The 26009-nt window shown below is 42.6% G+C and overlaps 1 protein-coding gene across 5 annotated transcripts in view; it reads right to left on the bottom strand.

The window, feature by feature from the left end:
- Positions 1-26009, bottom strand: part of MPP7 (membrane palmitoylated protein 7) — a 289462-nt gene that overhangs the window by 16054 nt on the left and 247399 nt on the right. For all 5 annotated transcript variants that reach the window (XM_027593230.2, XM_027593227.2, XM_027593229.2 and 2 more), the window contains one exon: positions 4681-4761. In XM_027593230.2, the coding sequence (XP_027449031.2) occupies positions 4681-4761 (81 nt within the window). The remainder of the gene's footprint in view (positions 1-4680; positions 4762-26009) is intronic.

The raw sequence follows: 26009 nt of genomic DNA, 5'->3' as shown, positions 1-26009 counted from the left end.
CATGTGTGTATAACACAATATGCACCCAAGAGTTTAAAAGCTATTAAAATTAGTATGATGCCCTGCTTTCAAACTTAGGGTTAATATTCATTTATTACTTCAACAGCTTCGTTTTGTTTACTGGTGTTCCTTTAACAAATAGTTAGCTTCATAAAAATGTATTGGTGAAAATCAAAACTGAGAATTTTATGGGCATTAATTGGTCTCTGGCGAACTGAGAAAAGGCTTCCTTTCTTCAACTGTAATGTCAGGACACTCTTCAAATGTAGCCCACACAGTTTTAAGGATCACTGCCCTGACATACAGAGTCCCCTAGGGAGGGTTAAAAGTAGAACTACATCAAGCGAACAAGACATTTATGACACTGATAAACACATTTAAAACTGGACATATCTACAGTCAAGACTGTTTGCTTATCACGAGCACCCCAAATTATCCAAGCTTGATGTAACTTTACCACTGAAGAATTTTCGTGTTTATTGCACTGAGGGACCATAGGAATCTCACAAACTCATTCACAGTAAGGAATCCTGAATTAAGGGATCTGGAAATTCTCAAGGGAACTTCAAAGGGAAAGATGGACATATTAACCACAATGCAGGCCACTACCTCACTACAGTTCACTATCTGGGTACCCACTATGTTTACAGTGTAAGACAAACCTCAAACACATAGGAGACAAACTCCAACTCTACCCTCTTCCCCTGCTTCCAACAAAATTCCCAAGTAACGGCCATGGTGAGATAAGAAAAAAAAATTTTTTAATTGGTACCCTAGTTTTTATATATATATTTTAGAAATCTCAACTGGGGTTTTCTATGGACAAAGAAGTGTTATCGAACACGAGCTCCTTGAAACCTATGAAAACATATAACTGTGATATATGCTTTCATGAGAAACCACAAAGTGATTAACAGGTGTGGTTGACTGTGAGTGCCCAAATTCCAGACTAGAAAGACTGTGGAAGTGATTCATCAAGTCTTTGACATCTACTGCAATACTTTTTTTTTTTAATATCACTTTTTAAAAATTTTATTATGTTATGTTAATCACCACACATTACATCATTAGTTTTTGATGTAGTGTTCCATGATTCATTGTTTGCGTATAACACCCAGTGCTCCGTGTAGAACGTGCCCTCTTTAATACCCATCACCAGGCTAACCCATCCCTCCCCTCCCCTCTAGAACCCTCAGTTTGTTTCTCAGAGTCCATAGCCTCTCATGGTTCGTCTCTCCCTCTGATTTCCACCCCTTCATTTTTCCCTTCCTGCTATCTTTTTTTTTTTAAACCTATAATGTATTATTTGTTTCAGAGGTACAGATCTGTGATTTATCAGTCTTACACAATTCACAGCACTCACATAGATCAATGCAATACTTTTTGTTAACTATTTTAATTTACTGAGACAGCCTTTTGAAAGACTGGTTACATTAATAGTCATTTAAATTTGTTGATGATAACGTAGAGCCTTAAAACAGTGTTGACGCTGCTCATCAAGGATGAAATTTGCCACAAAGAAGCAAACCAGCAGAAAATGGGCCTCGGCTTAAAAGCAACTTGGAACGTTTATTTTTTTTTTATTTATTTTTTTTTTAAAGATTATATTTATTTATTTGAGAGAGAGAATGAGATAGAGCATGAGAGAGGGGAGGGTCAGAGGGAGAAGCAGACTCACTGCTGAGCAGGGAGCCCGATGCGGGACTCGATCCCGGGACTCCAGGATCATGACCTGAGCCGAAGGCAGTCGCTTAACCAACTGAGCCACCCAGGCGCCCAACTTGGAACGTTTAACGTGGCGACACAGGTATTTTGTAAAGATCACATAATCTGTTCTGCCATTTTAGCTCAAGAGCACCAGTATTTACCTCATTTAGCATCCCTTTAATTTTTTTAAATTGCAATAATTATAGATTCACAATAAGTTGCAAAAACAGCCTACAGAAGATTCCATGTAACTATCACTCAGTTTTCTCCAATAAAGGAAGGTGTTCATCTTCCATAACCGTCGTGCAGTCGAGACCAGCAAATCGACATCAGCAAACCACAGTGAACTAAAGTACCAAGTATTTCTTTTTAACATTCAAAACCCTGAAGTGTGATACACAGAGAAGTTCACACATAAACGTAATGAGCTTCCACAGATCGAAAACACCCGGGTAGGCAGCACTCTACCACAAAACGGAACATCTCCAGCACTCCAGAACCACCCTTCCAACCCACCTCCTCAAGATTTCTAAGAGCACGTTAGCACTGCTTTTATCGTATTTGTAAACATGGAGTCATACTGCATATTCTCTTTCGTTGTCTGCCTCCTCTCACTGAACATGTTTGGGGGGTTTATTCATATTGCTGCATTGTAGTAGCAAATTGTGCATCATAGCCTTCCGTTGTATGAATATACCATCACGTACCTATCCAGTCTACAGCTGCTGGGCATTCGGGTCGTTTCCAGTTTGGGGCTCTTCTGAATAATGTTTCTAAGACTATCTAAGAGTGCATGTTGTGTGCATCTCTGCTGGCTGCGTACTAAGAGTGGGATCGCGGGGTCACGGGGTAGATGCTCGCTCAGCCTTAGTAGATACTGCCACTTAGTTTTCCAAAGTGGGTGAAATTAATTTACACTCCCGCCAGCAATACGTGAGAGTTTCATTGCTCCGCATCATTTTCAACTTACCCATTCTGATGGAGATTTAGTGCATTTTGGGGAAGATTTATAGTTAAACATCGAACAGAATACTGGTGGAATAATCAAAGCAATAATTTTTCTCTAGATAATCAAGACTCTACCTGGAGTATTTTACAAAGCAAAACAATCTAAAATTCCAAAACCGTTCTTAAAATACATTCTTCTGTAATTAATGAAATCATCCTGAGTTGATGCTATTGGCTGTTATTTTCCCAAAATGTCCAGTGTTATGAGTCACTTGGGATATATAAAATAGATTTTCAGGCATTCTGTCAGGTTTCCTGAAGGAGGATCTCTTTGGAAAGGTCTTGGAATCTTTTCCTAAGAAGCCCAAGAGATTTTTATCATCAGGCAAGTCTGGAAAACACTGCTCTGTGGGGATCCTCTGACATTAACACCTGTTTAAAAGTGAATCTGAGTGGAAAATTACTACTTCGGGGATTTCTTTGGAGAGTCCCAGTCCCAGAACCTTTCTGGAGGTTGTCAATTTCTGTAACAACCTCGGAGACAGGTATTATCTGAAAGTGTTGGATAGACTGAGGCCCAAGTACGTTGCCCCAGGTCCTTGAGTAACACCAAAACTACCATAAAGGGTTATGTTTCAGAGACAGTCTTATTGGTATTTATCATCTTCCAAATAAATTGATGTTTATTACTAACTATGTGCCAATAAAGAGCATTCATAGTTGGAAAAGACTGGGTAGTGCTGTATAGGAGGGACATGAAAAGTAGAATCATGGTGCATGCAACTGTGATGAGTACAACTCTGAGTAAGTCCCATAGCCTTTCTCTTCCCTCCTCTGTGGCAGGCAGATGTCGCCCAGTGGTTGGGACGATGAAATAAACTAAGACAAATAAAGTAGATGAATACGAGTTAGGAGATTAATACATGCATTTTTTTCCCTTTGTAATCCATTTTTCCACCCTCCAGGTGCTTTGTAACTACTCCCCTGTAAGACTGACAATTGTTTTGTAAAATTCTCGAATTACCCATATATTGCAAGCCAGCTTTTGCAAGAGAAGTGAATTAAAGTTAAAGAAAAAAAAAAACACTGTTTAATCCCACATTTCCACATTTTTCCTTTCCTTTCATCTCTGTTGGTGGAAACCAAGGGCCCTGTAACGTATGGCTGAAAATGATTATAAACAATAATTTGGAAAAATGCAGTAACAAGGAGTAACTTGAGGTAATAGAAAACTATAATTTTAAAATAAAGTCAAACTCTTCCAAAACTAGAGAACACTGCTCAGGGCCATATACAAACAGTTGTGTGTTTTGTTTTGTTTTGTTTTTAACAGGACCAAAACCACTTGAAAAAGCCAACATTTCAATTTTAGCCTTTTAGACGGCTTTCTAACATCAACATATTAAGTAGTCAAATGGCATTTATTCTGGAGATCAAAATGCTTCCAGCATCACATTTCACTTGTAAGAAAGCCTATGAAAACCTCTTTTATAAAAATAGATCTAATTCTGTATACTGAAAAGAAGCCCACCATATTTGGATTATATGGCCATGAAAGGCCCATTTAACACCATCTGCCAATTACTACATATAAAAAGTAATTAAGAAAGGCTTCTATTAGAAGAGGCCTCCTTCGGCTCTCTGTGGTTTGGTCCTTCTGATCTTAAACCTGGTGAAAACCTCTGGAAAATATTAGCACTTATTTTAGGAAGTAGAAGAGTCAGGCTTTTATCTAGGAGAAAATTAGTAAATACTAATTTAGTGTCACATGCATACTAAAATTCACCATAAAAACTGAGAATAGAGAAGCCGTGATTAACAAACGTCCCACCAACGGTCTCTGCAGTCTGGGGCAACCCTTTCACTCCCATGCCTCAGTTTCCTCCACTGTAAAAAGTGGAGAGTGTTGCTGCATACTTGCTAGGGCTGTTGTGGGTCCAGAGGCTGAACGCCTGGAACCGTGTCAGGTGCCACCCATCTTTCATCAGTGCTGACCGATTGTTATTGGGGGTGCAGGGAACTTACGGGGCACTGTCACACCGTAGTGTTGGGTATCGCTGATGAGCAGCTTTCGTTTCAGTTCATTCAGACCTACTCCTACAGGACCTGAAAAACAGGAGAATATAAACACGTTATATAACAAAACACCACATACACACGTCTGTAATTCACCTGGATCCCTAAGACAGCCTGAGAACATGGATCCCACTTGGCATCCCAAGTAAAGAGTATCTCGAGTTCAGGTGTACCTAAGGAAAAGCTAGTTCGTTTGTTGCTTTTTTACCACCAAAATTTAAATCCCTGCCTTTCTATTAAAAAGATGAGAAATATTTATGTTTTCAGTGAAACACACTCAAGAGTAGCTGAGTATATATCACCAAGTGATGGTATCCAGAAGAGCCTAAAAATGTACGTATGCCTGAAAAAGTCAAAGTTCAGAGTCTGGGCACCAGTCATTTCAATTTCAAACATTTTTAGGGCTTAATAAAAGAACATCTTTGAACGTTAATTGTATTTTTGATCCAAATCTAATGATGCGTTTTAAATTTGCAAAACCATCCGCCACATGTACTTTGGTCAAGGTAACTCTCGTGACACTACGTTTTTAGTGGGTCCTTAAGTGTTTGAAAACTGGCACAAGCCTTAGGTGTCTAAGCAGTCCGTGTATACAGATTAAACACCCACCATGGACAAGGCATACTGTAGCTGCTGTAGCGAACAAAAGTGAACTCTGCCTTCAAAGAAACTAATTGCATGGAGAGAGTCACACAAAACAATTATGAGACTAGGGGCAACACAAAAAGCACTTTCAAGTAGGAGTCGGAAAACAAGTTAGAAGGTCACAAGGCCCGAATGGCTAGCGTCTCTGCCATCAGGGTCCATTTAACAGTGGTGCGTGCGCTGGGCAGAAGGCAAGCTGCAAGCCCAGACTGCCCTGGGTTAGAGTCCCCTCTTCACTACTCCTTTCCCTGGTGATGCTGGGTGCCGGGGTCTGAATGGGTGTGCCCCCCACCCCCAATTCACATGTTGGAACCCCAGCGCCCAAGGTGGTAGAAGGTGGGGCTTTGCGCAGGTCCTTAGGTCAGGAGGCTGGAGCCCTCGGGAAGGGATCAGTGTTCTTTTATAAAAGAGATTCCACAGAGCTCCCTCCAGTTCCAGCACGTGAGGACACACCAGATGTGTGTGACCTGGCAGAGGGCCCTCGCCCTGGCACCCTGACCACCAACTGCCCAGCCTCCAGGACTGTGAGAAGTCAATTCCCGTTGTGGACAGGCCACCCCTGCTGTGGTGTGTCGTTACAGCAGCCCGGGGGGACTACGTCACGGACAAAGTTAACGCCTTTGAACCTCGATTAGACTTCATGCTAATTCGGAAAGTAATCACGCTCCCTCTCTTGGGAGGAATCCGTGTGAATCCAGGCATTTGTGTTCATTCTCTTGCCTAATTCTTCTTCTGGGCTTTGAGAAGAATAAGGTTTTATGCCAGACAATGAAGAACAGACAGGTGAACGGAGAAGAGAACGGTGGGTGTCCCGTGGAGGGAAAAGTGTGAGTGAAGATGAAGTTGGAGTTGGGAGGCTATGCCTTCCTTGCTTTGCTGACACTTTTAGGGCCCTCCCCTGTTCCCTCCGCACCCCCCCACCCCACTACTGGTCACTCACTAACACCTTCCGTCTTGCCAGGAACTGCTGTCAAGTACCAATTCCCTGGGGCTCAGCTCTCCCTTTTTATAGTAAATACTCTGTAATATCCCATTTATGCCCTGAAATGGAATTCGGAGCCAATGTAATGCACTAGCCCTCCAAATTAATAAAATGCCCTCACTGTAATATATGAAAGACAAAAAAGTACTTATAATAAAATATGTATTTCAATATGTAAATGCTTGGACATGACTAGAAAACCTAATGACGTCAGATGTTTGCACCCACCAATAATATGGTGGGATTTAAGAGTAATAAGCTCAGGAACCATTCCATATGAGAAAGTACCTGAAAATGGAAGCCCAAAGGTGCAGGAAAATAGGATAATAAAGACTAGCAACTGGGAGACTTGGGGGGTATGGTAAGGGGCGGGGGAAACAGCCTCAGATGAAATAGAACAGGTCAAGACTATCAAAGTGAAGAAAATGATACTTTTGCAAATGACCCTCACTTTACATGTAAGTATAGCATAAAAATATATGGGATGGGATAGTGCTTCGTTGTCCCAGAAGGCAGACCTCTTATCTTGACACCCCACCCTATGTTGATCTGTTTGGTCCCTGAATGTTCACTACAAACATCTGCGAGAGTATACGGGATGCAGGTCGGATCTGTGTTCCGCAGAAAGGCACGTCTACATTCCTGGCCCCCTCAGCTATTCTGACTTTATAAAAGAGTAAATGCCCATATGCTTCCCAGTGGGCAGTGCCACCCCCGTCGAGAGCCACTGTTCTGAGACGTTAGCCCCTGGTTCTTGTCATCCTCTGCACCTCAATTCCTGCCATCGCCTTGGGTGAGCTCAGCATCCACGTGAATATCCTTCAAAATGCCAGCCTCTAACCTCCCTGACTCCGAGTCTCGAACGACCTTCTCCTCTACTTCGCTTCGACCACTCACGGGGCCGACCTCGAGACTCTGCCATCACCAGCAGCTCTTTCACTACTGAAATATTAAATTCAAACTTCCCAATAGGACTTTGATCTCTGATCCCTTGAGATCTGTCACTCGGTTATGCCTCCCACACCTACTGTCGCAAGGACCTCTAGTGCTCATTTCTTTCTAGTTCTCATTTCTTTCCTTCCTATCTAACAACCCTTCATGCCTTCACTTCCATGGGCCATCATGTCTCCTATTTTGCTAATACTCTCAAATCTCTTACACACTGTCCTTCTATCACACTTGCCGGAAACCTCCAGTCTAAGATCAATCCTGCAGCCCCTCCCCACACCTAGACGAGTGCCGGAAACCCAGACAGCCCTGGAGCAGTCCTGCCATACATTCCTGCTCTCCATGAACAAACGAGACTTACACGCTCTCCGGCAATTATTCCACGTTCTCCTATCTACGGTATTTCTCACATCCCCACGATGATAACTGCAATGCTCCACTCCTCTGTAGCCACAGGTGGGAGTCTCCAGCTGGCTTACATATCCCCTCCCCCGTCAAACAATTGCCAAAGGCTGTCAATTCTACCTCCTCAAGAGTCTGCAGGTCTACCATCTTGATTGCCGCCGCGGCCAGTCTAGTCCAGGGAGCCGCCCTGTTTACCTCTCCCCTGGCCCAGCCTCCTCAGCGGCCCCACACCTGCTGACCAGCCTCCTCGGCGGCCCCGCACCTGCTGACCAGCCTCCTCGGCGGCCCCGCACCTGCTGACCAGCCTCCTCGGCGGCCCCGCACCTGCTGACCAGCCTCCTCGGCGGCCCCGCACCTGCTGACTAGCCTCCTTGCCGCCACCAGCAGCAGCAGAGGTTCTTCTAAGGAGCTGTTCGGATCCTGTCACTCCCTTGCTTAACATTCTCGGAAATGTAGTTTCCAGAGGCTCTTCCGAAAAAGATTAAAATCTTCACACGGTTTACAAGGCTCCATGTGAGCCCGTCCCTGCCCCGTCCTCCTGCCTCGAAGCATTTGCTCAAGTTCCCTCCTTCATCGGGAGCCCCAGCGAGTTCTGAAACGTCAGAGCTTGGCTCAAACAGATCTTCCTCAAGCAAGTCTGCAAGACTGTCCTGACCCTGTCGATCATGTTTCTCATTCTTAGGTTTTCAGAGCATCCTACCTTCCCAATACTTAAAAGTCACCATTCAACAACTGCGTAATGTATCACTGCATGGCCTGTCTTTCCCACTAGACAGGGGCCCCATGAGGGCAAGAATCCTGTTACATCACTTACCACCCCCATAAAGCAAGCCCTCAATAAAAATCTGTGGAGTGAATGCAACTTCTTCAGTAGAAGACCTCATCTACTCCAGAGAATACAGAGTCCAACAAGTGGAAAGGTCTTCGAAGTCCCTTCTAGAAACTTCTATATCTAAACCCACCTAGACCATCATCTAGATACTTCTCTGCAGTCATACACTTTTACACCTTCTCTCAGAGATCGCTCTTCCTGAATCTTCCACCTCTTCCAGCTAGCTCCTTTCTGTCAGCACTTACAGCGAATAAATTCTCTCCTACCTTAAAACAACAAACTTCCCTTCACCTTAAGATGTCCCTTGGCCACTGCTCCCTCCCGTCTCTGCCACCCTGACTCCAGCTTCTGCCACTTCTCACCAGCATCTCACATTCTGCCTCCACTGCCTACAGAATCAAACAGAAATTCTCTGACAGGTTTATACAGATTGCACGTTGTGAGCTACCTCTGTGTCTCTGATTTTCATCCTTGCCACTCCTTCCCATGCCTTGCTCGCTCCAGCTACATGGAGGTTCCCCTGCTTCTGGAAATGTGGCAGGTTCTCCTTTGTGTTGTCAGGGCCTCATCACATGCTGCCTGCTTTTCCAAGGATGCTCTGCCTGCTTTTGCAAGGTTGCAAGGATGAAGAGGACTTCGTGTGTTTTTGTTTTTGTTTTGTTTTGAGAGAGACAGAGAGAGACGCATGGGGTGGGGAGGGGCAGAGGGAGACAGAGGGAGAGGGAGAGTCTTTAAGCAAACTCCACACTGAGCACAGAGCCCGAAAGGGGGCTTGACCTCAGCATCCTGAGATCACGACCTGAGTCGAAACCAAGAATTGGATGCTTAACCGACTGAGCCACGCAGGTGCCTCTACATGTGCTAGTTCTTCTCTGTTGTTTCAGCTTAGATATACTTCAGGGAATCTGCCCTAACAACTTTAAATTTGGGTTTGGTACCAAGTTCATGCATTCCCTTTGCTCCCAATTCAAAGGACTAATCCCACTATACTATAACTGTCGGTTTACCCGTCTCTCTCCTCTAACAGCCTGTGAGCTCTGTGAAAACAGAGGTGTCATCGACTTGTTCACCAGCTGGCAAACTGTAGGCACTCGTTAGTTTTATTCATTTCAATTATACTCAGTAATTATGCTCTTCTGGAGGTAAAACTATTTGCTGAATGAACCAAAGGAATGGGAGCGAAATGTACGTAACAGCATCTGCATCTAGAATGCCTGGATATGACAGTGAGGGAACGTGCTCATGGTCCCCAACAGGAGTTGGTAGAGCTTACGTTTGCACTTGGCTCTCTGGATCTTAAAATACAGAGAAGAAGGGGGAAGGTGACGATTCGGCTGTGGACCAGCAAGTTTCAGGGAAGGGAATCCGTCTATCTCATCTCAGCCAGGACTGCGGTGTGGCAGAGAGGACAGGGCGAGGGTGCCCTTGTCGTGCAGGCATGGCAAGGCAGAACTCGGGATGGCGAGGAGAAATGGGACCCCGGTGAGAGAGGAGGAAAGTGAAAGAGTATTGACTGACTGCGAAATGCCAGGCACCATTTGGGGTGTATGTATTTGATCTACTCTGAAGGTACTCAAAATATTTAAAGTGCTAAAACGTACTCTTTAATAGAAAACGAAAAAGGAAAACAAGGGGTATTACAAATGGAGCTGTGTTCTCCGTATAGATGATGCCAACTTAGTTATATATGCTCGAAGAAAAAGAGGCGAATAAAACACTCAACTTAAAGAGCGTGTGCGGGCCTGCCATGCCCACCCCCAGCCCCAGTACCCAGGACTAAAAGGGTGACATGAATATACTGTTTCTTCGGCAGGTCTCAGCTCTGGAGTGCTTCCCAGAGTGTGAGATACTTTGTTGAGTGAGAGCCTAGCTTCTTTTTTGTTTTCTTTTTTTCTTTCTTCTACTACCCATGCCAAAAAACACAATGATTTATTTTAACTCTGGAGGAAAAAACTAGTTGTGCTTGAATTAGAGGGGAAAAGTATGCTGTCTCTAATAAGATACCCTGACGTTTTGACTGTATTCAATTTTACCCCTTTATATAATCTCTTTGTAGTGAGCTTGCTTCACTGCACACTCATGGAGTATGCCAAGAATGTTCAGTGGCAAAAGATTTTATTTGAAAAATTTTCCCCAGATTTGAGGTCATCATCTTCAAAGGTGGGAGTTTCCTTATAAAAATGGTTAAAGCAGGGATATGGCTTCCATCATTCTTACTACAAAATTGTCCTGAGGGCCTCCAAACAGCATTTTCCCTGAGAAGCTCTTGGATCAATTCTGTCATCCACATTGCTGAAGTTCTAGAATTTTTCTTTTTAGATCTTAACCTTAAGATCACCAGCTAAGCTCCACACCCCTGTTCCCCCATGGCTAGGGGTTAAGTTCACAGCACTTTCGGTTGGCTGCTTTGTATTTAGGATACAGTATCTATTTACACTGCAGGCCACTTGAGGGATGCAGACTAAGTTAGGTTCACTCTGCAGTGGGACAGACTCATTTCCCCTTCGATACAGCAGCTGTTACCGCAATTGGTGAAATACACATACACATATGTATATAAATTGGTTACCCTATAGTTTGTTTTCAGGTGTGCTTGTTAATGTTTAAAGAGAAAGATGATAATCTAAATAGCACATATTTAAATCACAGACAATAGGCTTTGGAAAAGAATAACTATGATGATGACACACTGAGGTTTGTTTGTGGCAGGCATGTGTTACACGGTTAACATACACCGTTACTAATCCTCTGAGGTATTACCGTCCTCATTTTGCAGACGAGAAAACAATGAGAGGTGAAGACATTTTCCTAAATGCAATTTTCCTAAGGTCTGGAGTGTGCCTCAACTGGTGTTCGGACTCAAAAGGTCTGTATTCTTTCCATACTGCCTATCATCTTATCAAAAGAATGTCAATAAAATACAAACTCAGGTAGCCAGTTATCCACTGTCTGATTATGCCTGTGACCCGTAGCTTCAGTCTCTCAGCCAGTTTCCAAGCTGCCCCGCACCTTGGATAGTGATGACTATCTGCTCACGGATTACACAGAGACCCCCCAGCTACAAAAAGGGTAAGTCAGATCTGAGGACCTCAAAACTCATTCTGTGCAGAACCTTGGAAAAGTCTGTATGAAACTTACTGAAGACAATGTATGCTAGGCCGTGTGTCAGCATTCTAGATTTAGGACGAAGGAAATAAAATACAATGATGATAGGTAAGTAAAAACCAAAAAAAGCACCTTAAAAATCATTTGGAATTCATTAATTTGGAATCCAGGCAGCGAACTAAAACTGATGTTTTTCTAGCTCGAAAACAACATAGAAGAATGTTTCTATTCAAACCAAAACATGTAAATAAGTATCCGTTTCATTTTTTTAATTCCATAAGAATTTACAAAATCAACTGTGTGTGTGCAAATACAAGAAAGAATAAAGCCATTAATTCGCATTAGTTGATGTTCTTATAAAAACTGTATCAATTAGAATAATTAAGAAAATTAGGAAGGCATACTGTTTTTATTACTTTTGTACATTTAATTAGTAACTCCTTCCTGAAAGTAGGCAAACGTGTTGTGTGTGATTTTATACAAAGGTTCATTCATTTCAGCCAAAGAAATACAGCCCATTTAGGGTATCCATAATGATGCTGTTAAAGTGTTTCTGTTTAAAACTTTCCATTTAAGGAAATACTCGCTTTAAACTAAAAGCAAAAATGCCTTTATTTCTATCTTAAAAAGAAGATTAAAAAAAAAATCTATATGCAAATTCTCAGCCTTTGTTTATGTATAGAGGAGCATTTACACATATACAACGCCTTTGCCCCAAATGACCTCCACCTCTGTTGACATTACTGACCCATTATCCATGTAATTCTAAGACGCTGAATGTTTTCACTGTTGTATTTTCAGATTTTCTTCTTTTTAATCCATGGATGTGTATAAGGGTTTATAATTTGTAATAAATCTTTGTGGATGGAAAACAAGAAATAGGCTTCTATTAGAATGTTAGCATAATACACTTTTAAAATTAAGTCATAGTTGATGCACAGAAGTTTTTCATGCTGTAGACATGGCCCCCCAAAAGATCTACCTTCTGAATCTGAAACAGACATATACAATTTAAAATCAAAAAAAGCTAAATGAGTGGAGAAAGCATGGAAGAAATAAAACCAGTGCCCACAGTAGCACTCTGAAACTGTAGGTACACTGAAAGAATGCTCTAAAATATGGGTATGGTGTTCTCATACTAAAAAAAAAAATTATGGACATACTCTGTGGTATTGTACTTAAAACTTCAACCATCTACTTATTTATATGTTAGTGCAGACCCTAAGTGAATACCTACTAGAACAATAATGTATTACTACTGTGAAAATGATTTAATTGAAATCTATGAAATGTGATACATTTTATTTATTTAATTTTTTTGAGAAAGAGAGAACACATGAGCAGGGGAGAAGGGCAGAGGGAGGAGAGAATCTTAAGCAGGCTCCATGCCCAGCATAGAACCCGATGCGGGGCTCAATCTTGGAACCCTGAGATATATGACCTGAGCTGAAATCAAGAGTTGGACACTTAACTGACCGAGCCACCCAGGTGCCCCTGAAATGTAATATATATATATATATTTTTTTTAAAGACACTCATGTAGTCTACAAAAAAATGACAATAAAGTTACTTGTAAATGTCCAGTGTAGCATTTTGTTAAAGTTGATGAGCATCAAAATGAATTTACTAATGTAAATATAGATGAGTGGTACCTTACACATGAAAGGACAATCGTGCTGAAGATTACAGTGTTACTCATCTGTTAGGAAAGAAACTTCTCAGAAAGAGGTAGATACAGGTAGAGGAGATTGGCCAAATTAGTCTTAACACAAAATGCACTCATGTAACAGAACACATTTAATAAAATCCATTCTTGTTTGGATTTCTGTGCAGTATTAAACTATACACTGGAGAGAAATCTGTTGCTCTATCAAGTACTATTTGCTTTTGCTCATGATCTTTGTACATCCTGACACAGGCATAAAAATGGCGTATTGCGTGAAAGCTCCTCTCATGGATGAGGTTTTTAACTATGTGGTTTAACTATGTGTTTACCTCCAGTGGACCTGCCCTGCTTAACATGAAAATTCTTCCACGTTTTCCCCCAGACACTTTTATAGTATTGGCCAGACTTGTTCCTCTTACTATCCAGAGAAAAATAGCAAAATTGCTGGAGTCTGTACTCAGTATCCAAATGGCTTTTGTTACCTGAAAAAACACACTTACTCATTTGATTTATTACAAGAAAAATCAAATGAAATCTCTAGGTATTCTTCAGCTCAGATACGTTATAAAAAGCCTACTTATCCTATTGTAGCACTACTATTTTTGTTGCTCTAGGCATAAAATAGAAACTACCATGCTATTTAATATTTGACTCACAATGATCACAATAGTGGGTGGCTGGATTTTGTGCTGGCGAGTGACAAAGTTGCTTATAAAACTAAATTTAAAGTTCAATCAAACTACATAGAAAATACAGCAACTTAGCAGTTCATAACAAGCCCTGCCAGAGGTTCAGGGCTTTTTTCCTCTGTTACACTTTCATAGCGGAAGAAAAATCCTATCAATGAAGCATCAACTTGTATGCTAATGTCAAAAAAATAAAAAAAAGAAAAGAAAAGAAAAAAAAAAGTGGGAGCCTTGCTGAAAGAGCATCATTTTTTCCAAAGTAGCTATTGACACCAGACTTCTACAGACTGATTCAAGTTCTCATCTCTCCTCTATCTCAGGGGTATGACGAGTCAATAAAATTAAAAGGTCAAAATAAACCCATTCCTGAGTCTTCCTAAAGAGTCTGTTCAAAAATGTGACCTTTTCAACAAGCTACCACAATCTGATTCAAAATCCTGATTCCTCTGAATCTGCCCTGCTTTTAGTGTCTTTCACAGAATTTACCAACCTCTGAAACTGTACAATTGACTTTATATTACGAATTTATGTTGAATCTGTTTTTCTATGTCCTTCCCTGAGAATGTAAACGCCACAAGGGCAAAAACATTTGTGTTGTGTGCGAAGGGACCCACGTGCCTAGAACCGTGCCTGGCACGGCTGGTACTCCATAAAAATCAGCTGAATGAACTTAATTGTGATTTATGCCCAGAAATTAAGCCAGAGTATAAACATTTAAGATACGCCAATGGCATAAAAAAGCCAACTGTGATTCTAATAAAGACCACATTTACCTCCTATATACAAGGATTATAATTTTAAACCCAGCACACACTCATAAATTCAATTATGACTTTTGGGTTTACAGTTGTCTATATAAAATCCTCCAGAGCAGACTCTAATTCCTACAAGCCTTCAATCAAAGTTCAGCCAAAGTTATGAAAATTTTAATAAACATATTAACATTTATATTCTGTTTTGAGTACTTGCTTTTCTCTGTGCTTTATGTGCAAGACTTTTTGTTCTGCCATAGTTTTATGGAAAAATGATGACAGTCTTATAAAGGTCTATTTATTCAAACTGCCTCTACAAAGCAGTCTTTAGACAGTATATGAGATTCAGCACAAAGAAGGGCAGAATAGTACTTATTGCTCAAGCTGGAAATGTGAAATATATAGAAAGATTTATTATTAGTTTCCTCTTATGCCTCATAACCAGACAGAACAAGTCACAAATTGTCTGAATACCCACATGATGAATTTTGCTCTTCTATTGGCTTAAGCTGTGAAGTGTTTTAGTAGCTTTTTAAACACCAAAGCTTTCTCTCCACTCCCTCCCCTACAAACACACAGACACATTATTTGGCTTTATTACTTTCCTTTTTAAAAAGTCAGGTCTCACTAAAGATAAAATTTATGCAGAAAAATGTACTAAATGCCTGACATTTGGTTTTAACATACTTTTTGGAAAATACTTTCAAATGCAGAAAGGAGTAGAACAGAAAATGTCACTACGCTATTTTAGTGGCTAAAATGTGGCTTTGGAATAGTACCTTTACAAAATGAAAAGAAAAAATTAAATACTTGTGAGCAAGGCTCAAAGTCCTCAACTGTCAACAGTTTTGCTAAGTTAACAACTTGGTCTATTTTAATTTCTTAAAGGTTAAGTCCAAGGATAAAAAGTGTGCAGTATTACAGTAAGAAAGTAGAGCAAATAATACTGTGGACCTCTTTAGCAATATTTACCTTACAGTTTCACAGCAAATACCATTATTCCCAATGGCTTTGAAAACAGTGGGAAAAACAAATGAGGCTTGAGGAGGACCAGGCTGCTAATACTCTACTCTTTCCATCTTCCTACACATGTTGCAGGAACCAAGGCACTGCTTCCTTAGTATAGGATTTCTGCCATCATGAACAGTTAACAGTTAATTCAGGAACAATCCAAAACTTATAAAATTTGAGTCCCCTGCTTGGTTACCTCTTTTAGATGATAAACTGCTGAATAATCTGATTTAGTTTCTAAGTATTTCAAACAGAGGTTAAAAAATTAGCAGAAGTCCACTCATATGTGAACATTTCATGTTTCTCTTGTTAGTATTCTCAGTTCACAATATAAAAAGGAGACAACAGGCCCAAAATGGAGTCACTTATGCTAAGCCCACATCACCAAATAAAGACTTAATACCTAACCTAATTAACAGCAACCTCTCTCAGGAGTGGACTCTTAAACCAGTCAATCCAGAATTACCTGCTCAGCACCAGTGAGGTAATCTGCCTAAAAGACCCCTGCTGTCCCCCAAAGGAAGGTGACCGTGCCTGAAACAATACACACTTTTCTAATAACTTCCTTGTCCTGCCCCTTCTGCCTATAAAATTCTTCCATTTTGTACAGCTCTTTGGAGTTCTATCAGCTAGATGGGATGCTGCCCAATTCATGAATCACTGAATAAAGTCAGTAAGATCTTAAAGATTCACTCGTTGAATTTTAGTTTTTAACAGATTTTGTGGCAGTGGTAGGATCTGAAGGAAACTTCTGACACCTCTGGGGATGATAAGAAACACAGGTGTGATATCCGTGAACGCTTCGAGTTCTATTTTTCTTGTTTTTTCTGAGGGCTACGGGTAAGCACCCCCCGGTTCTGGGCTCTGCTCTCTTTGCATCAAACTCCTAATCTAATTGGCTTTCCAATCCAGGACTTAGCGGGTTAGCTAGATCTGGTAGATGGTTCTACCCTGACCTCTAGTCCCAGCCCTTACTTTAAAGTCCAGCCTCCTGTTGTTGGGGTCTGCTGGTTCTGTCCACAGTTCCATGCTGGGAATGGCTGGGGGGTGCAACTAATCCCTCTTTTTTTGGCCACTCTGCCATCACATCTCTTTGGTTACTGCTGGTGCATTAAGGTGTACATGCTTGTTTGGCTGGCTTTGTGTGGGTACAGGCTATTGCCAATTGGGAATCTCAGAAGCCAAAAAGCCGCAAACTCGGTGGACATGGATCAGTACTTAATAGCTGTTACCGTGCTCAACACCTAACTCTAAGACTCTCACGTTAGGATAGGTTGGTCATGGAATGGGTTAGATTGACACCAGGTCACCTGTAAACCTCAAGAAAATTTCTTGCACAGGGAGGTACGCTGTGAAACACCGCACAATCCTCAACCCAGTGGCACATCCCTCTGAGGTATTAGTTTGGCTCAAGGAGACCCAACAGCTTAAAGAAATGAGATTCTTAAATTACAAAGAGCTAGGTGTGCCACCTGCTTATTCTATGTATAAAGAACTACAGTCCCGGAAGCAATAGACAGCTACAAAAATGGCAACTCTTACTAAAGACAACCTAGAACTGCAATGGCCATTATTGGGGGAGCATTCATTTAGACTGTTCATTTAGGAAGTGTGCTTGAAAGCAAAGGTTCCCAAATCAAACAAATAGAATGGGTATACCTATTTTAATTGGTATGGAGAAGCTTCCAAAAGGCTTCAAGATGCCAAAATAGCTTCACTGAAAAATTCATAGCAAAAGGCTAATGAAGAATTAAAGACACAGAGATCCCTACAACAAAAGACAGACTGACATAACTCCTACTGCTCCCCGTCTACCCTCCTTTACCTCAGTACTCATGTTCTCCTAACTCTCTATCTGAATTGCCTTTCCACCCTGAAGAGACAATTATATAATTATATTTTAAAATAAACCCCCCCAAGGCTGCAGGAGATCCTCCTCAGGCATCTTTCACTCCTTGGTCAAAAACCAAACCAAACTAAGACCCATAATTAAAGAATTTCCTAAACTCGAGGAGGAACCCCAAAAGTTTTCTGAAGAATTGAGTCCTCATCACGGCCTATGACGCCAGGCTGTCAGATCTTTATCAGCTTGTGCACATCCTGGTGGGAGCAGATGAAGCCCAAAAATGGATGTGAGAAGCAGAATGGCATAACCCCAAGGATAACATTTGACATCTTCATCACGGTCCCATTATGGACCAGGAAAAAACTGCAGGATAGCAACGAATCTTTTAAAAGCCATTCACAGAGTCTTGACTGCCCACATTTGACTGGTCTATGATTCAAACATGCCAATAAGACAAATCTGACGGACTCTAAAGCCCATCTGCAAGCTCCCTTCCTATGGCATTCTAGGTTGTATACAATGAATGAGGCCACCCAACCTGCTCTAGTTGCCCTATTTGTAAATGGATTATCTTCTGTGATTAGCGGACTGATAAATGAACAAGATGGCATGGAAGGGCACTGACTTGACTGAACTTGTGACTCTAACTCATTATGACTTTGAAACAAGACCAAAATCAAAAGTCCACCAAATTAGTAGCCTTATAGCTACAAAAGCTACGAACCAGGCACCTAAAATAATACCTGCCCCCACCCCCAATTGCACCCTCTTAGGAGTCTGTCATCAAAACACTGGACCAGGGCGCCTGGGTGGCTCAGTCAGTTAAGCGTCTGCTTTCAGCTCAGGTCTTGATCCTGGGGTCCTGGGATCGAGCCCCATATACAGGGGATGTCAAATGTTATCCTTGGGGTTATGCCATTCTGCTTCTCACATCCATTTTGGGCCTCAAAATGGTGGGCTCCCTGCTCAGTAGGGAGTCTGCTTCTCCCTCTCCCTCTGCCCCTTCTCCCCGCTCGTGTGCGCATGCTGTCTAATAAAAATCTTAAAAAAAACCCAAACCCAAACAAAACAAAACAAAAACTGGACCAGGGGTCAATGTCTCATTTTTCTTTAAATAGGACACTGAAAAAAGCCATCATCAAAGGCCTTATTCAAATCCTTCCTCATCTACTCAAATGCCTATCTTCCCCCAAATGGCCCCTCTCAGAGCCGACTCTGAGGGATCCTCTGATAAACTGCTACCAGTAATCCCCTTAAACAGCTAAGGGAAGACTAAAAATAAAATCAATGGAAAACCTTGCCAGATTCTGGTAGATATGGGAGCAACATTCCCTACTTTAAACCCAGCTCTCATAGGACAACAAATCCCTCGGAGCGAAGAAGAAGTTTCTATAGTCGGGGTATCTAATAAAATTGAGAGAGAGATTCTATCTCAACCTGTAGTACAGATGACTCTGGGACCTTTTACTGAAAAAGTTTGTGTGTGGGGGTGGGTGGGTCGTTTTTTGTTTGTTTGCTATGTAACACAGTACCAGTCAACCTGTTAGGTAGAGATCTCCTTTCTAAAATTAAAAGGGCTAATACGTTTTGCCTCCAATGGAAACCTCACCTTACCAACCTGACCCTGATCTTTTATGTCCCTTATAACTTGTCCCTGATAAGAGAAGAGAAACAATTCCAGCACAGATCCCTGATTTATCTGAGGTGCCTGAAAATCTGTGGGCTACTTCTAATACTGACACTGGGAGAACAGAGTGCAGAGCCTATAAAAATTCAGATAGACATAACTAAACCTCTTCCTAAATTGCCTCAATATCCACTAAAGCCTGAAGCCGTGCAAGACCTCATACCAACAGACCTTGATCACTCAGTCGCTAATCATTCCCTGGACCAGCCCCAGTAACTGCCAGACTGGAAACCTGATGGGTGGGGTTGGCAATTTGTCCAGGAGTTGAGACCTATTAATAAGATACTTATTCCCCATTTCCCAGTTGCTCCAAACCTGACAACTTTTTGTCACAAGTTCCACTAGAGTCAAGACGGTTCGCTGCTGTGGACCTATGTTCAGCCTTCTTCAGCATCCCTGGAGACCCCAACAGCCAACATCTATTTATTTGCCTTGATTTGGAACAATTAACACTATACCTGGGCAGTCTCAATGGGGACCCATCTTATTTCCCCCAAGTGCTCCACCAATTTAAATCCCCTATAGTTCCCTGGGAAATTGAGCACACTCCATATCATAGTATATTTGCACTAGAGTATGCAGATGACCTCTTGCTATGCCCAGTGACCAAACAGGTATGCATCAAAGATTCCATTTATTTGCTGCAACAGCTGAAAAAGGACATAAAAATTTCTAAGGAACGGGCGCCTGGGTGGCTCAGTTGGTTAAGCGACTGCCTTCGGCTCAGGTCATGGTCCCAGAGTCCTGGGATCGAGTCCCACATCTGGCTCCCAGCTCAGCGGGGAGCCTGCTTCTCCCTCTGACCCTCTCCCCTCTCATGCTGTTTCTCTCTCTCTCTCTCAAATAAATAAATAAAATCTTTTAAAAAAATTTCTAAGGAACAATTATAATCATCTCTAGATACTGTTCATTACCTAGGCCATAATCTAGGTGCTAATGGAATCCACTATCTCCAAAAGAGAAGTAAACTAATCCAACAATGTCCTAGGCCCACAACTAAGCAACATCTTCATGGATTCCTAGGCCTAGCTGGCTACTGCAGACTCTGGGCTCCTAATTTTCCTCGACTGACTTCCCCAATCCATGAACTTACTAAAATTTCAGTCCCTGAACCCTTCCTTGGGCAGATAATCACAAGAAGACCTTTATAAGACTAAAATAAGCACAGCAGGAACTGCCTGTCCCAGGGCTACCTACCTGTTCAAACCCTTTCACCTTAAAAACAAAAACAAAAACAAAAAAACCCTTTCACCTTATTTGCGTATGAAAGAGGTAACCAAGTCCTGGAAATAATCACCCAAGAACGTGGCAGTGAACACAGACCTACTGCTTCTTGGAGCATCCAACTTGATTCAGTCACCTGCGGCCATGCCAAATGTTTGAAGGCTACAGCTGCACAGTTAATAGAAGCTTCCAAAGATATGACTCTAGGAAATGACATTTACAAACTCCATAAGCTGTCCAAAGTCTTAATTCTGAATTGACTTAGTATTTCTCCACAAGCACACTCACTTCCTGTGAGATCCTTCTACTTTTGCCACCCAACCTGCATCTTCAATGTGGCAATATTCTTAATCCTGCCATGTTACTACCCCTACCTGATGAGGGTGAGCCCCATGACTATGAGGCACCCGATTTTGTGACACATCCTGATTTAGGAGCTACCTCCTCTGACTAATCCTGATCTAATTTTGTCTGTTGATGGGTCATCCTGTAAAACTGAGAAAGGGAACTTTCAGGCTGACAATACTGTTACTACCCAATATGAACTACTTGGGAGAGGAAACCTCCCACAAGCTAATCGGCCCAACAAACAGAGCTCCGTGCCCTAACCCAAGTACACCATTTATCGAAAGGACAGACTGCTCATATTCATACAGATAGCTGATATGAATATGAACCTTTAGGATCAGCCATGGTTTGGGATGGTTATGGAAACAAAGTGGTTTTCTTATGTCCACTGGACCCCAATCAAAAATGGAAAAGAAGTAGAAGACCTTCTTACTGCTATGGTCTTATCTTCCAAAATTGCTGTCATCAAAATTGAGGCCCACACTAAAAATGGAACCTGGTATCAGAGAAATGCCCTAGCTGACTTTCATGGAATGGCAGTACAACTGAATCTATCAAGGCTGTGGCACATATGGATAAAGTCCACTTTGCTTCTGCAAAAAATGACCTCTTGTTGCCAGACTTCTGCCTTTCTGATGTCCTATAACATGGCAACAGTCCGCTCCTGAACCAGCGAAATTACGATGAGCAAACAAGGTTATAAATTCAATGAACGGTTGGGGTGATGGGAAAACCAAGATGGCTACTGGGTCCTTCCTTGCTCCCTGGCATAACTCACTTTTCAGTTTTTGCATTCCTTCCCCCACCATGGCGCAACGAAGATGACTCAAATTATGAATTGACCTCGGTGGTGTTCTGGAAATGTCATCAGAGGAAGACAACTCCCCAACCTTGTTGGAAGGGACCTTACCAAAGGTTCCTGATTGTTGACACTGCTGCGAAACCAGAAAGCACCGAATCTTGGTTACACACCTCACAGCTAGAGAAGACTCCACCTGCCATCTGGTCCTGTCCAGATGCTGGAGACTTCCAAATCAAAGCAATGAGGGAAAGGAGCTGACATCACTGTAGACTGCTTCCAACCAAGATGCCAGATCAAGACTTTATACTTTAACTAAACAGGAAACACTCTCATCTTCTCTTTCCTTTACTCTGTCCCTGGCCTGGAAAAGTAGCACCACCAGCTATATCTCCCAAGCAACTGCTAAGGGGGGCAACCTTTTGTTTTGATGGATTTTGTCATCAAAAACTCTGATCTGCCCATGATGCTAGAAATCCCCTGGTCCTCTCTGTGACCAACTTTTCTTCTAGTCCCGATATCACCATAAGCTACAACCCCTTAGAAGGCACAGAGTCCAACTTTTACAGCCAGAACATCCAGTGCCTTTTCACCTTTCTACAGTTATAACCATACTTCCCAATTAGACACAAAGACCTATGCAAATCATAGTACATTTGCACCTCCATGTTCAATGACGATCTCAGTCAGTTCTGCCCCCGATCACAGAAAGATCCCAACAGCAGCGCCCATCTTTGCAGGGAATTTAGAACGACTTTTTGGTTCAGCCGAGGAGATTTGCTTCCCCGGTGCACTGAAAACCTAACTGACCCCCGGTTGCAGTGGACAATCGTAACAATCGCTGCAAGTGAATCCATTCACAAGCCCCCTTCACAGAAGCGGCGTGTGCCCCAGAATGGTTTATCCTTATCTGTGGTTATCATCCTCCCTAGGCCTACGAATCCTTAGATGGTTGGCGCAGAACCAGGCAATGCCTCTCAGGTTATCTGTGCCCCTGACTGTTCACAAATAAACAGAGACACCTCACTGGTCAAGACCCCTGATGTACACCGTCAAGTTAGGAAGGACCTACCAGGAGGCTTTCATGATGTAGGATTCGCTTCCTCTGGTGGGTCCCTGCTCCCGGTCAGCAGAGTGTGCATATGAGGCTACGACCAGGAATCTCTCCTCAACTTCTGAAAGCACTGCAGAATCTGCTGCAAACCTGACAGCTGTCCAACAGGAACCCTCAGACCCTGTGGTCAAGTTTGCTCTTGGTAAGAGGGCAGCCCTGAGCATCTTTTAGCCGAACAAGGAGGTGTCTCTGCTGGGGCCGACACCCCTTGCTGCACTTGGATGACACTTCCGGGGAAGCTGAAACTCAGTTATGCAAGATTAGCAAACAAGCCGCTTGGCTTAAGGAAGTGACCCCTTCAACAGGGTCTTTTTGGCTTATTTGATTTTCATTGATTTGTGTGTTAGGGAGCATGGCTCCAAAGTGCACTCTAGATACTGTGAGTTATCCTGCTTCGACGGATCATAGTAGTCTCCCTGGTGCGCCGTATTCTCTCGAAGGCTTTAAATGCATGTTCGCAGCCGCTAACCAGTAAGGAAATGATCTCCCTCAGACTGGAACGTCAGAAAAAGGAACAAAGACAATGATCAGCTTTAAAAAAAAAAAAAAAAAAAAAGTGAACCTGAAGTCATGACCTGACAATACCATAGAGATTCAGCAAAAAACGTCACGACCTGTGATTACTACACAGAGGATAGAGCAAAATCTGAGAATGTGAGAGCATCAGCTTGGAGTGGGGCTAATGCCTTAAATTTTGATCATATCCCTGAGTTAAGCTGAGAGTCTGATCAAAAGGGGGTAAATGTTAAAAAAAAAAAAAAGACAACAGGCCCCAAATGGAGTCACTTGTGTTAAGCCCATATCACCAAACCAAACCATAATACCTGATTTAGTTTCCGCTACTCCCAGAAGTGAACTTTTTTGAGATTGATTAATTAATTTCTGAGAGAGAGCATGTGTGTGTGCACCAGCAGGTGGGGGGAGCGGCAGAGGGGAAGGGAGAAGCAGAGGGAAAGAATCTCAAGCAGACTCCGAGCTGAGCACGGAGCCCGACACAGGACTCGATCCCATGACCTGAGCTGAAACCAAGAGTCAGACGCTTAACCAACTGAGCCCCCCAGGCGCCCCCCTCCAGGAGTGAACTCATAACCCAGTTGATCTGGAATCAACTGGTCAGCACCATCTGCCTGATAGATCCCCGAGGTCCCCTAAAGGAAGGTGACCTTGCCACAAACAATCCACTCTTAAATCCAGTAACTTCCTTTTCCCAAGCCCTCTGCCTATAAAAGTCTTTCATTTTGTACAGCTCTTTGGAGTTCCTTCCTATCTGCTAGATGGGATGCTGCCCAATCCAGGAATCACTGAATAAAGCCAATAAAATCTTTAAAACTTGGTTCAATTTGGTTTTTTAACAAGATGGAAGAGCGACTTTTTATTAAAAGCTTGCGAGGGGCCAGGAACTGGTCTAAGTATTTGCAAATATCATTTCATTTAGCCCTCAAACAAACCCAGAAAGCAGGTGCTCTTATTATCCTCATTTTTCAGATGAAGAAACTGAAGGCCAGAGAAAATCTGAAATGTGTAGGTATCGCATGGCTACTGAAGAGCACAACAGGATTAGAACATAGCCTGTCCTTCCCCAGAGGCCTGTTTGTTACCATGTACGCTATCCCACTTCATAGGATATAACAGATGGAGATTTTTCCAGACAATAAATACTGAACTGATACTTCAGCCGTGCCATACAGACAAGCATAAAGATTTTCTGAGCAATGGCCACACAGAAAAAGGTGAATAATAGTAAACAGGTTTTTTAAAAACTATTTTATTTGTTTATTTGAGATAAAGAAAGTGAGAGAGCGAGCACGAGCGGCGGGGGGGGGGGGGCAGAGGCAGAGGGAGAAGCAGCCTCCCCACTGAGCAGGGTGCCCAATGCACGGGCTCGATCCCAGGACCCTGAGATCATGACCTGAGCTGAAAGCACACGCTTAACCGACTGAGCCACCCAGGTGCCCCAAAAGGACAGTTACATATAATGACCTTGGCTGTCACTGGATTGCACTGTGGAATACCACACTCCACACAAGGCCACAGCAAGGGTAAGGGTAGGAGTAAATAAAATTACATTACACCAGCAACTGCTCCAAAATGGGGAAATAAAGTGTAAGGAGATAAAGAATTTCAAATAGAATTTTTTTTTTCCTATAGGAATTTCAGAATAGTCTAAAAATAATAATAAATTAGTCGATCACAACGGACAAACCAAGCCTAAAATATCCCTGTGCAAACCCTGAACAACAGATTAAGACAAAACCCCAAAATTTTAAAACCATCAGTAGAGCACATGCATGACAAAGCACAAAACTGATATGTGATAAGTAGAAAATCAAAACAAATGGCACCCAGTTCACAACCACTAACGAAGTAAGGTGATGGCAACAGAACCCATTCAAACACAGCAACGAGGCCCTCCCACAGTGTGCAGTCGGGCGCACCTCCCGACGTTTGCATTAGAACCAACGGCAACAGGTGAAAAGCAAAATACACCCTCTAATCCCCCCCCCCCCCCGCCCCCAGCAGCATCTGGGAACTTGTCAGAAATGCACAAGTTCTGGCCCTGCCTCAGGCTTAAGAACAAAATCCCCAGATGACTGGAATAGTGTTAAGGTTTGAGAAGCCTTGGAGAAAGAGCTGGGGAATTGAGCCCCTAGTCGAGCTTCGCACTCAACGGGGAGTCTGCTTGAGATTCTCTCTCTCCCTCTGCAGCTCCCCTAGCCCCCCCCCCCCGGCACTTTCTCTCACTCTCTCTCTCTAAAATAAATAAATAAATCTTAAAAACAAACAAACAACCCCAAAACAAAAAAAACTCCTGAGAAGCAATCTCAGAAACGTGCAGCCAGAGCAGATGGTAAGATCAAGCCCAGAGCCTTTCCCTGGTGGCTGGGAGGGTTACCCCTGGAGGGGAAAAGGCCAGGAAAATCAACCCAGGATACTTTAGGAACAGTTGGCAAATTTTAAGGAGATGGAAGGTGAAACAGGAACACTATGTACTAGGAGGAGCTCTGCCCGCACAGCCGGCTGACCAGACGCCTGGAGGCCCAAAGACAAAAGATCCAGCTCGAGGCCTGAACGTGGGCAGGATTTACGTGAACCTACACTTTCACAAAACATGGAGGTATTTGGTGGGAAACTGAGTGGATGGGCCCTAAATCAAAGAGAAAAAAAGAAAAGTAGGGTATTTAGATCCAGCCAATGGTGTCGGCAGCACCCTGATTTTGTAGACTGGAA

The sequence above is a fragment of the Zalophus californianus genome, chromosome 9 (genome assembly GCF_009762305.2).
Source record: "Zalophus californianus isolate mZalCal1 chromosome 9, mZalCal1.pri.v2, whole genome shotgun sequence".
Classification (NCBI taxonomy): Eukaryota; Metazoa; Chordata; class Mammalia; order Carnivora; family Otariidae; genus Zalophus; species Zalophus californianus.
The sequence above is the reverse complement of the archived record's forward strand: the minus strand, read 5'-3'. Positions and strand labels throughout refer to the sequence as shown.